This window comes from Triticum aestivum, chromosome 6B (genome assembly GCF_018294505.1).
Source record: "Triticum aestivum cultivar Chinese Spring chromosome 6B, IWGSC CS RefSeq v2.1, whole genome shotgun sequence".
Classification (NCBI taxonomy): domain Eukaryota; kingdom Viridiplantae; phylum Streptophyta; class Magnoliopsida; order Poales; family Poaceae; genus Triticum; species Triticum aestivum.
Genome location: NC_057810.1, coordinates 2,717,007 through 2,732,736, shown reverse-complemented (window position 1 = coordinate 2,732,736; position 15,730 = coordinate 2,717,007). Strand labels below are relative to the sequence as shown.

At 49.1% G+C, this 15,730-nt stretch overlaps 1 protein-coding gene and 1 long non-coding RNA gene across 2 annotated transcripts; both read left to right on the top strand.

Annotated features, from left to right (window-relative positions):
- The first annotated feature begins 807 nt into the window (after window positions 1-807).
- On the top strand, window positions 808-8,714 carry LOC123133209 (uncharacterized). The gene is made up of 3 exons (XR_006465190.1): window positions 808-965; window positions 1,062-1,194; window positions 8,514-8,714. It is a non-coding gene; the product is annotated as an uncharacterized lncRNA (long non-coding RNA).
- A 1,690-nt stretch (window positions 8,715-10,404) lies between these two features.
- On the top strand, window positions 10,405-14,878 carry LOC123135294 (uncharacterized). The gene is made up of 5 exons (XM_044554345.1): window positions 10,405-10,410; window positions 12,143-12,496; window positions 12,680-14,006; window positions 14,623-14,794; window positions 14,875-14,878. The coding sequence occupies exons 1-5, from the start codon at window positions 10,405-10,407 to the stop codon at window positions 14,876-14,878; spliced, it is 1,863 nt and encodes a 620-aa protein (XP_044410280.1).
- Window positions 14,879-15,730: the final 852 nt, after the last annotated feature.

Genomic DNA, 15,730 nt, shown 5'->3' with positions numbered 1-15,730 from the left:
AGGATAAGGCAGAGAAGGATGTCGAGGGAGCAGGAAACGCGCAAGGCCACCCAATCAAGGGTGGGCAAGGTTGTGGAGGACCTCATGAATTGTGTTAAATGGTGGGCAAGGTAGTAGTCAGCTTTGGCTGAGTTACTACGTCTACTAGTAGTCCGTCTAGGTTTTTAGTAGGAGTCCTAGTAGGATTGGTTAGCCGTGTATGTTTAGGATGTGTTGAGTCGGTTAAGCTTTGGCCCTGGCAGTCTGCATATATATATATATATGCAGGATCTGCGTGAGGTTTTGTATTGGAGAGGCACGACAGGTGCCTTAATTTGGCTAAGGTTTTTGTGTGCGCGTGTTCATCGTGATTTGGTGTGATCGATCTTGAGGGCGAAGTTCCAACAGACAGGGTGCATTAGCATCCGGGTGCACCATGGTATTTGCCATGGTAGTGGTACTATATGCTTATGTATACATTAGTCTAGTTTTTGTGTGTGCACCAGATGCCGCCGCGCCGTGGTTTGAGCTCAGGTCGATCTCCTCTAAAGAAGAGAATAGAAGAGAATAAGAAAAGAAAAGACAGACTCTCCTCTAAAGAATAGAAGAAGAAAAGAAGAAAAGAAGAGAATAAGAAAAGAAAAGACAGACTCTCCTCTAAAGAATAGAAGAAGAAAAGAAAAAGCAGACGCTCCTCTAAAGAAGAGGAGAAAAAGCAGACGCAAGGAACCATGTATGCTTTGGAAGAAAAGAAAGCAACACATTCATGGGGCGATGCCTAAACATATCGCAGCTCTCTCTTGCAACACATTCCGTTCCCGAGCATTGCCGCCAGCCATGCATGACCGAGTGAAATTATCTTTCGATTCCAGAGCAAGATGATTTGAGTCATGATACATATCTCCATCTGGGACTGGATTTCATCGAGATAGCCTTCCTTTTCTCTACATGTCTTGTTCTCTCCTCCCCGACTTGCGGCTTTAGAGGTACTACAGTACAGTTGCATCTTACGCATAGACATATATAAGCTTTTTTTGTGCAGTGTCAGATCAGGATTTAATGTAAGCTTCTCGCTATTGTAGGGAGTGGAGAAATATGCGGCCGATGGGATAGATATAGTTGTCTCGGATGATTTTCTTGTTACAAACCATGATGGTTTTTTGCTGCTGGTATTAGTTTTCTGTGGAGGAATTCGGCATGTCTCAATTGAATCTGGTTGGTATCTCTTTTCTCCTTAATTTTTTCCCCACAATTCCTCTTCTCCCTATTAACCTCGCAATCTGACTTGTTAGTTTGTAACTTGTGTTTGTTAGCATGTGCACCATTTACATCCGTTATCTTATAGTATGACCCTGCTCTTTCTCAGTTTCTGTAGCACACCGACAGAAAAAGTTGGACTAGGCAATCACACGATTATAAATATAAATTTTCGATCGCCATCTTATCTGGGGCAGAGGCGGAGGAACAGAGAGAGACGCCCAGCTGTGATGACGGGCGAAAGAGGGGGCGACACGGCGGGATCCCCCGCGGGTCGCGGTGCGGCGATTTAAGAGGAAGAAGAGATCGAGTCTTTCTGATGCTAAATCACGGCGATCGGCGACGGCCACGGCGCGGTTGCCGGTGGGGCGGCCAGTCAGGATCGCTGCCGATTGGGCGGCGCGTTTGAACGCGCTCTTGGGCCGTGATGTCGGATTGCCTGCGGGTGGGCCGGTTCTGAGTGAACCGGGCCAGAACGTTGCTGGGCCTGTGTTGACCGGGCATGAGGCCCGTGGTGAACCGGTACGCACGTCTACACCCCCATGCATCGACGAGTCTTCTGTCTGGAGTCGATCGATACGGCCTAGGGTTCGCAGTGGTGGGCGCCGGCCCAGTTTCTTTGATCGTGGTGGTGCGCGTGCGAGGCGCATCCCTCCTCTCCGAGGCATGGCTGGACGAGGAGTACCCCCTGCCAAAGATGCCGCTCCGGGCACTGCGGGCCGCGAAGGGCCAACGCAGCCGGCGGGAGGTGGCCGCGGCGGAGGCGGCATGCCAGCGGGGAAGGGTAGCGGCGGCGCGGGTGTGCCGCTCGGAGCTGGCCGGGGTGGTGCGCCACCGCGTCCGGGGACTGGAACCGGCCGTGCGGCACCGGTCGTCGGCGGCCCAAGACCGCCTGTTGGTGGCGCGCCTCTGTCCGGTCAGGCTGGGCGCGGGTTTAGTGCTGCCGGAGTGCGGCCTACCGCGCCGGTGGTGCCGCTGCCTGCTGCGGGACGGGGTGGACTTCGGCCACCCGTGCCTGGGGCTGTCGCGGGCCATGGTGTCCCGACCCCAAGGCCGTCTCCTCCTGCCGCTAATGGCCAGCGTCCGGTGGCGACTCAGGCAGGGGCTAAACCGCCGCACTTCGTGGCAAGGCAGGCGAATAACTCAACGGCGCCGGTTCTGCAGCAGGCACAGGCGCCGCAGGTCTCTACTAGTGGGAATGTTCGTTCGGCACCTCGTGGGCAGTGGGGTGATGATGGTTATAATGCGTATGGAGATGGACAACACCGGGGATCCTCGTCTACGGGTGGTGGACGGGGGTATGCCTGGCAGAGCGATGGTTCGGCCGAGAGGCCTTTCTTGGGGCCGACGGGCGGTTTTGTCGAAGGGGCTTCTGGACCGGCTCATCGTAACCGAGGCGGTTTCCGTGGCAATCGGGGTGGCCGAGGTGGCAGAGGGGGTCGGTACCGTCCAAGGCAGCATCATGTTGCCGTTGATGAGACGGTGGTCGGCGCTGTTGCTGAGGAGACTGGGTTGTCTTGCCAGGCTATGGAGGTGGTGACGGCACTGGCGGATGTGGTGGTTCCTGATACGGTTGATACGGTTGAGGCCGATCCTATGTCGATGGAGGCTTCTGACAGGTCTGATATGGACAGGGCAGCAAAGTTTGCAAATAAAAAAGGAAAGAATGATGTGTTATCGATGTGGTGATAAGGGCCATTTTATTGCTGAGTGTGTGGCTATTTTATGTGATACTTGTGGTAAGCCTGCCCATGAGTCTGGGGCTTGTCCGCTGTTGCGGGAGCAGACACCGAGTCTTATGACGTACGGAGTGTTCTGTTCGGAGCTCACGTTTTTTGAGTCGCCGATTGAGAGGGAGGTTCCTCAAGAGGTGCACAGTATGACAACTGGGGTGGTTAAAGTGACTAGAGGTCAAGTGTCTGAGTCCCAGATTATTCAGCGGCTCCGGGAGCTGGCACCAGGAGACTTCCATTGGGAGCTTGTCAGTCTGGAGACCAACTTATTCAGGGTTCAGTTCCCGACTGTGGAGGATTTACAGAGGTTGCTGAGCTTTGGGATGTGTAAGGTACCAGGTACGGAGGGCATTCTTGAGTTCCAGGAGTGGAAGTTGGTTGAGCCTCAGGGTGAACCCCTCACCCAGGCCTGGCTGCGCTTTTCGGGATCTCCTTCCGCGCTCCTACAGGATGCCAGGGTTGTTGCTAGTCTGGGTATCATGGTGGGAAAGACCGAGCGAGTGGATATGGCCTTCACTAGAGCTCATGGGATTGCTCGCCTATTAGTCAGTATTTTGGACATTGACTTCGTGCCGGACGTGGTTAAGTGGGCTTATCGAGGTCAGGTATACAGCCTTGCGATTGAGTTTGAGGATGACAGCCTCTTTGCGGAGGCACCGGCTGCCACTGGTGACGATATGAGCGAGGGTGATGATGATACGGCAGGTAAGGAGACTCCGCCGAAGATCCTGGGCGTGAGATGGCCAAGGGACCGGAGTCGACTGCTAAGGCAACAGGAGGAGGGATGGCGCCTAATACTTCTGTGCCGTCGACCACTTTGAGATTTGGTTCCTTTGGTCCCGCGTCTGCACCTCCGAGACTATGGAGCGAGCGGGTGGAGTCTCTTGAGGCGTCTGAGCACTCTTTACCCGCGTTGGACTTTGAGGACCCGGGTGTGCAGAGTTCTGGTGTGGCTGCGAGGCTGGAGATCGTGGTCTCGCCTCCCTCGGCTTGTGGTGAGGTAGCTCAGTTGCTGGAGGATGGTCCGATCCTGTCTGGGGGTTCGGGGCAGGTTACCTTGGAGACCCCTTCTCCTCCTATTCCGGTTGAGGTTACCGGGAGAGACGACGGGCCTACGGTAGGGGGGCCGGGGCAGGTGGCCTCCGCACCCTCTTCGCCTTCTGCTGGGACGACACTTCAGGCGGCTAGACCGGTTCCTGGAGAGGGCTTGGGGCAGGCGGCCTCAAGGCTTTCTTCACCTTCGGTGCCCGAGGGGAGCGCCCCGTTCGCGACATCGACGTGCACTCCTGACATGCGGTCTGGAGTGCTTGGGGGGCGGAGGCAGGTGGCCTTTGCCTCCCCATTAGCTGACTCGGCGCCCTCACCTGGTCATGGGGACCGGGTGGATGTTCGGGGAGTGACAGGCGGTCGCTCCCTGGATAAATGCTCGAGGGAGGAGGTTATTCTATTTGGCGGGATCCCGGACCAGGCGTCTGAGGGCCGACGCATGAGTTGTCGGCTTCAGGGCCATCTGGAGGTGGACGACATGCAGCAACGCTGTGCCGTGAGGGCGGCAAAGCTTCGTGACATTCAGGTCACTACTGGTATGTCCGTGAATACTTCCAATACTATTTTGCATTTTTCGAATGATCAAATTGTGGAAAAGGCAAACCAATTAGGAATTTCACTTGGTAGTAACGAGGGTGAAGTTACTAATTCTGTTAATGATTTGCTTGATCTAGAAGCCGAGAGGGCTTTAGAAATGATTCGTAACTTAGCTGCTGTCAAAGCGATGAACGATTCTGAGATTGATGCTTTGGGAGTTCGAATGCTCGATAATTTTTGTGATGATCTCGCACCGCCCCTCCAGGAGCCGGAGGAGGCAGACGAGAATGTCGGTTTGGAAGTAGTTACATCCCCAGTTACGGGCTGTTTGGACCGGGTGGGCCCGACCAGCCCTAAGCGCAAGTGGAAGCGCAAGATATACCCGATGTCCGCGGTCTGTAGGAGTGCTAGGATCCGCACGGCTAAAAAAATTCATGATGAGATATGAGAGGAATCTTTTGGAATAGCAGAGGTCTTAAGGACTTGGCTAAAAGGAGGTTCCTTGCGGAGGCATCCATTGAGCATAGATTGGATTTTATTGCCTTGTCGGAAACGGGCAGAGCAAATTTCTCACCTCAATTTCTCAATACGTTGTCGGGGGGTATTGAGTTTGACTGGCATTGTCTTCCACCGAGAGGAAGGTCGGGTGGAATCTTACTTGGTGTTAGATGTGACTCTCTCGAAGTTCGCAGTGTGGTCATGGGGGATTTTGCTGTTAAATTCAGGGTGCGGTCCAAAGATGATGGTTTCGACTGGGCTTTGGTGGCGGTGTATGGGGCCGCGCAGGCCGAATTCAAACCGGATTTTTTGGCAGATCTTGTTAGAGTCTGCGGGTCTGAGCAACTTCCAATTCTGGTTGGGGGAGATTTTAATATTATTAGAAGACATGATGAAAAGAATAATGACAATTTCGATGGGAGATGGTCATTTATATTTAATACTATTATTGAAAGCTTAGATTTGAGAGAGATTGAGCTTTCAGGTAGGAAGTTCACCTGGGCTAACGCGTTGCCAAATCCAACTTTTGAGAAGTTGGATCGGGTTCTGGCTAGTGTCGCTTGGGAACAGAAGTTTCCCTTTGTAACTGTTCAGGCTCTCTCTTGCGGGATTTCTGATCACACACCTCTGTAGCTCGACTCTGGTGGGGCTACCTATTCGGGCAACAAGAATTTGTTCTCTTTTGAGCTTGCGTGGTTTGAAAGAGAAGGATTCTTGGATCTTGTAGCCAGAGAATGGGCTAAAGATGCAGGAGGTAGGAATGCGCTTGAGCGCTGGCAGAACAAGATTAGGCATCTCAGAAGTTTCCTTCGTGGGTGGGCTAAGCATCTAGGTGGAGTGTATAAGGTGGAGAAGGAACGACTCCTTTCCCTTATTCAAACCTTAGATATAAAAGCAGAGACTACGATTCTGTTAGCCACCGAGCTTCATATCAAGAATGAGGCTGAGATGAGGCTGAAAGAGTTACTCCGTGAAGAAGAATTAAAGTGGGCACTGCTGGCAAAGGTGCGAAAAGTTGTCCAGGGGGACGCGAACACTCAGTTCTTCCACATGATAGCCAATGGCAAGCACCGGAAGAAGAGAATCTTCCAGCTAGAACAAGATGAGGGTACAATAATCGGTCAGGACAACCTGAAGTTATATATTACTGAGTACTACAAACGTTTGTTCGGACCACCAAAGGAGAACTGGGTGTCCTTGGATGAGTCTAGGGTTCACGATATCCCTCAACTTACTGCTGTGGAGAACGATGTCTTAACTGCCCCTTTCTCGGAAAAGGAGGTTTTCGAGGCTATTTCCAAGATGAAATGTAACAAGGCACCGGGGCCGGATGGTTTCCCGGCTGAGTTTTACAAGAAGTGCTGGCATATTATCAAAGGGGACCTGATGCCGATGTTCCATGATTTGTTCTCGGGACATTTGCAGCTTTTCCAACTTAATTTTGGAACGATAACCTTGTTACCTAAGAAAACAGAGGCCGTGAGAATCGAGCAATTTCGGCCTATCTGCCTTCTGAATGTCAGTTTCAAAATTTTTACCAAGGTTGGGACGATCAGGCTCACACAGATTGCGCACGCAGTAGTGCAACCTTCTCAAACGGCTTTCATGCCGGATAGGAACATCCTCGAAGGGGTTGTGGTCCTTCATGAAACGCTTCACGAAATTCATACGAAAACACTCGATGGTGTTATTTTCAAAGTGGATTTCGAGAAGGCTTATGATAAAGTCAAATGGCCGTTCCTCCAACAAGCTTTACGGATGAAGGGCTTTGTTGAGACCTGGCAACGTCAGGTGGAAACATTCACGCACAAAGGAAGTGTTGGCATTAAAGTTAATGACGACATAGGTCATTACTTCCAAACTCACAAGGGCTTGAGACAGGGTGACCCTATGTGGCCTATTCTGTTCAATATTGTGGTTGATATGTTAGCGATCCTGATTGGGAGGGCCAAGGAGGCCGGTCAGGTGGAGGGATTGGTGCCTCATCTGGTTGATGGTGGTCTGTCCATCCTACAATACGCTGATGATACAATCATTTTCATGGAACACGATTTGGCAAAAGCGAGGAACATGAAGTTAGTGTTATGCCTTTTTGAACAATTGTCGGGGCTGAAGATTAATTTCCATAAAAGCGACTTGTTCTGCTTTGGTAGAGCCAAAGACAAATAAGAAGCGTATACACAATTGTTTGATTGTGAAGTTGGGGCTTTACCTTTCACGTATCTTGGTATTCCCATTCACCATCGTAAGCTAACAAATGGTGAGTGGAAGTGCATCGAGGATCGATTTGAGAAGAAACTGAGTTGCTGGAAAGGAAAACCCATGTCTTATGGAGGCCGGTTGATTCTTATTAACTCGGTGCTCACGAATTTACCTATGTTTCTCTTATCTTTCTTCGAGGTCCCAGTCGGGGTTAGGAAAAGGCTGGACTTCTATCGTTCTCGCTTCTTTTGGCAGAGTGATGAGTTTAAGAGGAAGTACAGATTGGCCAAATGAGATATTATTTGTCGACCAAAGGACCAAGGGGGTCTTGGTATTGAAAATCTTGAAGTCAAGAACAGATGCCTGCTCAGTAAGTGGCTGTTTAAGTTGTCTTCTGAGACAGAGGCAACTTGGGCGCAGATTTTATGTAGTAAATATCTGCACTCAAAGACTTTTTCCCAGGTTACTCTGAGACCTACAGATTCGCCGTTCTGGAAAGGGCTTATGAGGGTCAAAGCCGCTTTCTTTAACAGAACGAGATTTATTGTCGGTAATGGTGATAATACGCGATTCTGGGAGGATACGTGGCTGGGTGACGCGCCTTTGGCTTCACAATATCCGACCCTTTATCATATTGTTCAGCGTCCGGAGGCTCTCGTTGCCACGGTTATGCAGTCTATCCCTCTCAACATTCAGTTTAGGAGGGTGCTTGTGGGGGCTCGATGGGAAGCATGGCTTCACTTGGTCCGTAGGCTGATGGAGGTTCAGCTAACTCCTCAGCCCGACCAGTTATCTTGGAAGCTAACTAGATCAGGGGTGTTCACGGTTAAATCGATGTACATTGATATCATTAATTCTACTGTGATCCCTAGTTCTAAAGAGGTTTGGAAAGTTAAGGTACCTTTGAAGATTAAAGTGTTTATGTGGTTTGTGCATAAACAAGTTATTCTTACAAAGGACAATCTAGTTAAGCGCAACTGGACAGGTTCTACTAGGTGTAGTTTCTGTGATCGGGATGAGACTATCAAGCATTTATTTTTTGACTGTCCGTTGGCACGAGGGTTGTGGCGCACCGTGCAAATTGCCTTTAATATTACTCCTCCGAGATCGGTCAACACGTTATTTGGGGCGTGGCTTGTTGGGATTGAGTCCGAAACAGCCAGACACATTCGTGTAGGAGTATGTGCGTTGCTATGGGCAATTTGGAATTGCAGAAATGATTTGGTTTTTAACAGAACAACAAATACTCATTTTTTGCAGGTGTTATTCCGAGCTACAACACTGATCCGTACGTGGTCCTTACTCACTTCGACGGACGCCACGGAGCGTTTGGTTACTGGATCTGTCCGGTGGGAGACGGTAGCGCGGGATATCTTCAACCGGTTTGGATGGCGATCATGTAATAGGATAGGCTTTTAGTTTACGTATCTCTTTTTATGCCAGCCGGTTGTGGCTTTTGGGGCTTCTGTTTTGCAGTTAACGCTCTAGGTGAGCTAGCTGCTACTTTTGTTTGAATACTGTAAGACCTTATTCAGACCTTATTTACTCTTTAATAAAAGAGGCCGTATGCATCGATCTGATGCAGAGGCCAGGGAATCCTCCTTTTCGAAAAAAAAATATAAATTTTCAACCTGGGATGTAGCGGTAGGCAGTAGCTGCACTGGATTTCAACTTAAAAAAAAATCCAAAACATATGCGAATTGACAGTCAGACATTTCGGTTAGCAATTGACAGTTGGTGCATACCGCCACTTCTTCCTGATACAATCAACAATCTCCCCACTATTTGCCACCAATCAACCTTAGACCGGCGTCTGCCAAACGACTAGCGGGAATTTGTATCTTCGTGTCATGTATAGAAGAAAACGAGAACCAAAGCGAAGGGGTATCAAACGAGTCATGGAATTTTTTTGACAGAAAAACTGATCTAGAGGCGAAGGGGCAATTGACCGCTAACGATCATGATGGTGATCTTATACCTTCAATTCCACAAAGTATGATGCAGGAAGGTTCGTAGCCATGAAAATTGTTGACCTAATCTACTCGATCGACCTGACTGGAGGAACTTGGCGCAGTTGAACTTGCCGCCGAGGTGGTCAGGGTCGGCGCTAGTGAGGGTGGGTTGCCGTGCTCCAGTGCCTTGCTCTTGGTCGTGCGTTATGAAGAGCTTCATGCTGATAATGTGTCAAGACTATGGTGCAACACATGCAAAAAGTAGACACGTAATAGACACATGATGTGTGGGGTATGTATCTTCTCTTTATTGTTCATTGAAGCCCTACCCCTCAATGTATAAGTCGCCTGTCTGGCTTGTACAAGTAAGATTCCACCTCTCATTTACTTTGAAAGAGGGAAAGACCCCTGGGAGAGGCGTCTGATTTCTGACATTCACAATCTGGATACTGCATACCTCAATGTTGACCTCTACTCGGACCACCTTTTCATAATCCCGTGGGAACTGGCAAAGCTTTTGCTTGACTGGTTCTGCATCCTGATAGCCAGGCGGTGCTTGAGGATTCCTAGTATGTCAAAAGGATGCGAGGTGAAGATGTCGATATTTGCTCGCCTGGGTCCAAGTTTCGCCGATACGGGTGAACATTGTCGAGTTGGCTAGATCAAGAACGATCTTCTTGGTCTCATCATGGCTATTTACCGATGCCTTGGGGTTTGGGTGGTTTGCCGCCAAGTAGGCCTTGATTGCCATGATCGGGGATGCCATCACACTTTTCAAGGCTGGTGTATATTGAGTTGATGGTGAAGTCATTTTGACCAAATTGGCTCGTTGCCCAACCGAGGGCACCAGCTGTTGATGATTCATTAGTCACTGATCCTGCATATATACGGAGATGTACATACATATTTGGGTGATGAGTATGCAAATGAAGGGGTCATTTTGATACACTTGTAGAACGACAAAGGGAAATGAGACACGATTTACCCAGGTTCAGGCCTCCTGATCAGAAAAGCCCAACGTCGTGTCTGCACCTCTTTTAGTATATTGGTTGTGGACCAATCTAGAGGGGATCTAAACTAGGCTCGATGGTATAAATGTGCTCATGTGTCGTTGTTGCACGTTGCTCCATGATGGTGTGTTGCTTGACTGTGTCTCCTCCATGTCCTAGCCCTCGGTCTCCTTATATAGGCATACGGCCATGCAGGTGCGGCCGGCATCAGATAAAGCATTCGTTTACTATAGCATATTGTTGAGTTGTAGCCCGATGTAGCCCCCAGTAGAAGTGAGGCCGGTCTGGGTTGTCACTTCTTCCTGGCTCCGCTGCTGCTAGCATGGATTAGCTGAGTCATGCCCGTCTCCGAGTTTGTCCCAAGGATAGTCTTGTTGAATAAACTCGTAGCCATAGTACTCCATGGTTTATTATTTATTTAGGATAGCTCATAGATCATAGTACTCCATGGTACTTGTGGGCCGATGCGGCTACGAGTACTTGGTGTCACTTGGTCGTCTTCGATGCTTCTAGGATACTCATCGGGCGAGGAGTAGGGTATCTCTGCAAGGCCATACCCTTGTCAAAGCTCGAACCTAGATACACGTCATCCGACTTAGTGGTCTTTTCTTCTGGATCAATATGATGTCGTCAGTAATTCCTTGGTGGTCTTCTAGTTGACCGTGCAGTTAGGCGCGGGGTCTTGCGCGGGCGATGCTCATGTCTCTAGCTTCACAACAAACAACGGGTGTGGTGTTGGGGCTAGAGCCCCTATGTCCCATTCGCCCCCAATGGAAAATACTTCGCATCATCCTAAACGGCTGACGAAAAACACGAGCTTTGGAACCAACATGGCGTTTAGGTGGATGGTGTCGAAGAGGCAGTGGGGTAGAGAGTCGACATGAATGGAAGGATGGTGGCCGGAGGCGGTGCCACCAGGACACCGACGAACTGAAGATGCTGGAAGGGGAGCGGCAGCCGGTGCGTCGGGGCCAAAACCGTGCCGCTAGAGGACGCTGGAAGACCAAGGAACCTAGAGAACGCATGTCCATGGACGCCGGGACCGGAGTGGTGTCGACAAAGAGCCACTGCAAAACTTCAGCAGCCTGCCAGAAGACCGCCGTGACCACACACATGTAGAGGTCATCACCGTAGCTCGGAGGAGGTTGGCCCGCACTAAAGTAGGACCGAGCTCCGGCCACCTCCCCCATGGGCCGTGCGCGAGGAGGGTGGCCTGCACTGAGGTAGGGAAGAGGAGCTGGGGCAACGAGGAAAAAGAGTCAGGCGGTGGGAGGATCACCACGGGCACGGCCATGCTGCACGCCGAACCGGCAGGAAGCATAGCAGCAGCTGGACGGGGTTGGCCACGGCACGCCAGATCTGATCTAGGGCCTGGGGGGAGGGAGAGTCCTCCAGCGCGAGGGGGGTAGTCCTTCCCACAACAGCCATCCTCAGGCGCGACGCCGCAACACCGGCCAGCGCTACAGCGGCGGCGGTGCACGGAGGCAGTGGCGGAGTAGAGGGCCCGGTGTGCCATGCCCGGTTGCGGCGCCGGGTGGCGGAGGCAAGGTAAACTCCCAGCGGCGGCGAGGATGTCCCCCATGTCGCCAAATGCTGGGGAAGCGGGGGTGGTGCAACTCTCTTGGGGTTAGGGGTGTACTAGTTTCTAAAGTTTGACACTGCATATATCCAAAACCAAAGTTTTTGGAACCAAAGTACTACATAGCTATTTTCTGTATTTATAGATTAATTCCGCTCCAGTTAAACTTCCAAACTGGAGGCACACCTTCACTTAATTACCTTATTATAATTAAGATCGCATCTTACCAATCTATACACTTAATTACCTTTCAAAATTGCTAATCTTAATTTTGGAGGACTTAAATTATGGTACCAATATATGTACTGTATTGTGGAAGTCAAACCTAACTGCCGTTCTTTACTACAGCACGTAACGGATTTTGATGACGCTGTCAGACAAGTGCTTCATCTTTTGCATGATAGCGATGGTACCGCACAAGGCAAAATTAAAGCATTCTTCTTTCGTGGCTGGCGTGGCGAGGGTTTGGGAGCGTCTGCTGTTCTTAGAGCTGTAGCCCAACGCCTAAAATCTACAAGAACTGATTCTGACATGAGAAAGCATTTTGGTAAAATTATCCACGTCGATTGCTCTCTGTGGAAAAATAGAAGGACGATGCAGAGGGCAATTGCAGAGGAGTTAAACCTTCACAACCTAATGCACGTGTTTGATGAGCGGGATAAAGAAGATGATTTCAGAGGAGTAGATGACAGCTCTAGAGCAGTTATAGATAGCATCAGAAGTGTGATCAACCGGTCCCTAAAAAATGAACGGTTCACTATGATTTTTCATTACGGAGGAGATGAAGATATAGATCTCGCAGAGTTTGGCGTTCCTATTTTTGGTGAAGGGAAATTGTTATGGACAATTCATGGAAGATTTCAGTTCCCACGGAAAAAACTGAAGGTGATGTCCAGTTCTGTTGATATACATATGTATTTTGAGGGAGACGAATATATTTGGAAGTCACAAGTGCATGCTTTATTGCCCAAGGAAGCTGCTCAAGTGATTGGTTACACCGGCATGGATGAAATCAGCCCATCAATATATGTGGATTGCTTTTTGTACTCACTGTTCCTGACAGAACAACTACGTGGAAACTCCATCAGTGTTGACTATGGTTGGGCTACTCATGCTTGCAACTACTGGATATGTGATGGAATACTTGACGGGAACAGAGCTTGGGAGGTTGGCAATGCCTTGTATGGAGTGATACCACCGTTGGGCCATTTTTCAGTGGAAACAGAAATTTTGGCATGTTCGTTGGACCGAAACATAAAACCCTACCAAGGCTGGAATTCAATCACCTTGAACAAGCAAGCAGAACAGAATATCTCTACTGTTCCTGTTAATGCATCATCTTATTTCCTAACATTTGCGGGTGATGGTCGGCCAAAAGAACTACAAAATGATTTGTTTCAACTAGCCAGCGACCTCCGTGTGCTAAAACCCTGCAAGTGCAGCTTTGATTTTTCATCCCCGCCTTTCCGCTGCTGCCAAAAGCTAAGATTCCTATGGCTTGACAATTGCACAAACACAGGGAAGGAGAAGGGAGAAGGGGCATGTTTCCCAGATTTGCTGGTGCTTGACTTACGTTCCACAAATTATGTCTTGTCGCCACAGATGATTGAACTGATGACCAATCTCAGGGAGCTAAATACAAAGGGAGTCTCATGGAGGACTCTATGTCGTCACTTCTGGAAAAAGCTACAGAATCTTCAGAAGCTCCGGTTAACTGAATCTTCAGATTTGATCACACTGGACAATTGCTCTGCCGTAGACATGATGAATCTGGAGCTCCTTGACTTTTCTGGCAACACTCACATGGAATCATTGCCTGAAATGTCATCAGCAAGAAGCCTGAAGGTGCTTGTTCTTGATGGTTGTTCCAGCTTGAAGGATGTTGCATTGGAAAGAGCTCATCCATTACTTGAGAGTTTTAGCTTCGATGGTTATGGTCCGGCAGCTAACTGGACTCAGGCAATACAACTACCAAGAAAGGAATTGCGCCCAAAGTCTCGCGTGGATCGAATTGAAGAAGCCAAGGTGACAAAGATCTCCCTAGAGGGTTGTACTCGACTGCATAGCATATTCTTGCATGCATTGTTCAATCTCAAGGAGTTGGACGTGTCAGGTACGGCCATCAAAACAATTGATCTTGGTGCAATGGATGTCCCACAGCTTAAGAAGCTATTCCTACAGGGTTGTGAGCAACTCTGTAGGCTATTCTGGGATGGACGAAACCTGAGATTGGATGTGTTGTATGTAGACACTAATCAGGGGAAGACGGGATCAGGGGTCTGCTGTGGAGAACAGAGGTACGTTCACTTTGAGGCATGTATTTGTTGTAGAGATGGAAGGTTTATTTGGTCGCCAGTAAAGGCACTCTATGAGCCAACATTCGGTTACTCCTCCAAGGTGCACCTCCATATCTCTTCTACAATCCACAGCCAAGTCAACATCACTAAAAGTATAGAGGAGATTCCCCCAAGCCAGGAGGATCTGGTTCCAACGCGGCCATTGTTACCTTACAGTGGTACCATCCTTGCAAGGGATTTAACACGTTTGTCCTTGGTGTGGGACCACCAACAGCTTCATCCTTTGGGCTGCCATATCGAGATTGGCGAAGGAAGCCATGATTTAGAGACTGTGCTGATGTACAGTGGTTCTTTCAGCTACATCGTTCGATCAATGCATGTGCATGACAATTCCTCAGTCACGGCTATCCCGCAAACTCCAGCAAAATGGTACCACATTCAATAACCTGAAGCGCATCAAGCTGTACCATCTCCACAACTTAGAGCAGATATGTGAGGCTAGATTGACCGCGCCGGCGTTGGAAACCATCAGCCTCAGGCGGCTACCAGCTGTAGGCTCTAAGCTACCGATGGTAGACTGCGACAAGGACTGGTGGGAGAGGCTGGAGTGGGATGGCTTGGAGGCCAACCATGACACGTCGCTCTTCCAAACACGCCACTCGGCTTACTACAAGAAGACCCTCCCGAGGGTCTCGGTTCTAAGGTTTGTCGTACTACATGAGTTGTACAGTGAGTTCAATTCCAGCTAATCTTTATTTTTAATTTTCTCTATTCATTTCTCAGGTAATCGGTTGCACTGCTCAGGATGTCGGCTTACATGGAGCATCGGCCTACCGTACGTTCTCACAAGTTCTGATCTCGCAGTTCTCAAAGTGTTTCCTGTTGCCTGTGTGTTTGCTTCAATTAATACAAGTTATACAGTGTGGCGTGCACAATCAATAAATTGTGTGTTTTGTTTTCACAAAGCTACCTTATCTGGGTATGCTTGGATTGGTGTGCTAAGCAGCGGAGTGCTATAGCTTTCTCCAGCTTGGCTGGATTTGCTGTCTGCTTGTAAGAGGGTGTGCCTGTGTGCATCGACCTAGAACTAAAATTCAGCTTGTGAGATTGTTGAACTAACAAATTCAGCTTGTGTTAATTTGGTTGTTTAAACAACAAATATTATTACTGTGATGAGTTATTTATGTGGCTTGCAGTTGTACGAGATTCGATTGGATAATCTGGTGCTACTGTCTGTCATCTTCTAAATTGTTGAGCTAGATTCCTATCATTCAGTATAGTTTTTTTCTGCCGAGTTTCTTAGTTAGATTCTGTTAGAAACAAACACAGTAGCTCTCAGAGATAAATTGATTCGTGTTCCCTGCTGCAGCAACATTACACATGTATGGCGGATCTACGTGAGCTGTGATGCTATTGTAAACTATCTAGTGCCACTGTTGGTATATATTGTAGGGTCTCAGGAAATGTCGACTAATCAACATGCCAACTGCTATTAAATTATGATCTAAATTCTAGTACCGTATTGGACTAGACGTAGTACATATGGTGTGAGTTTTGCGTTGGTACCGACGCGTACGAGTTCAACTCGTTACTTGTCCTACAAGGACTCTTATGTGTTGCCCCTCATTTATACCCCATG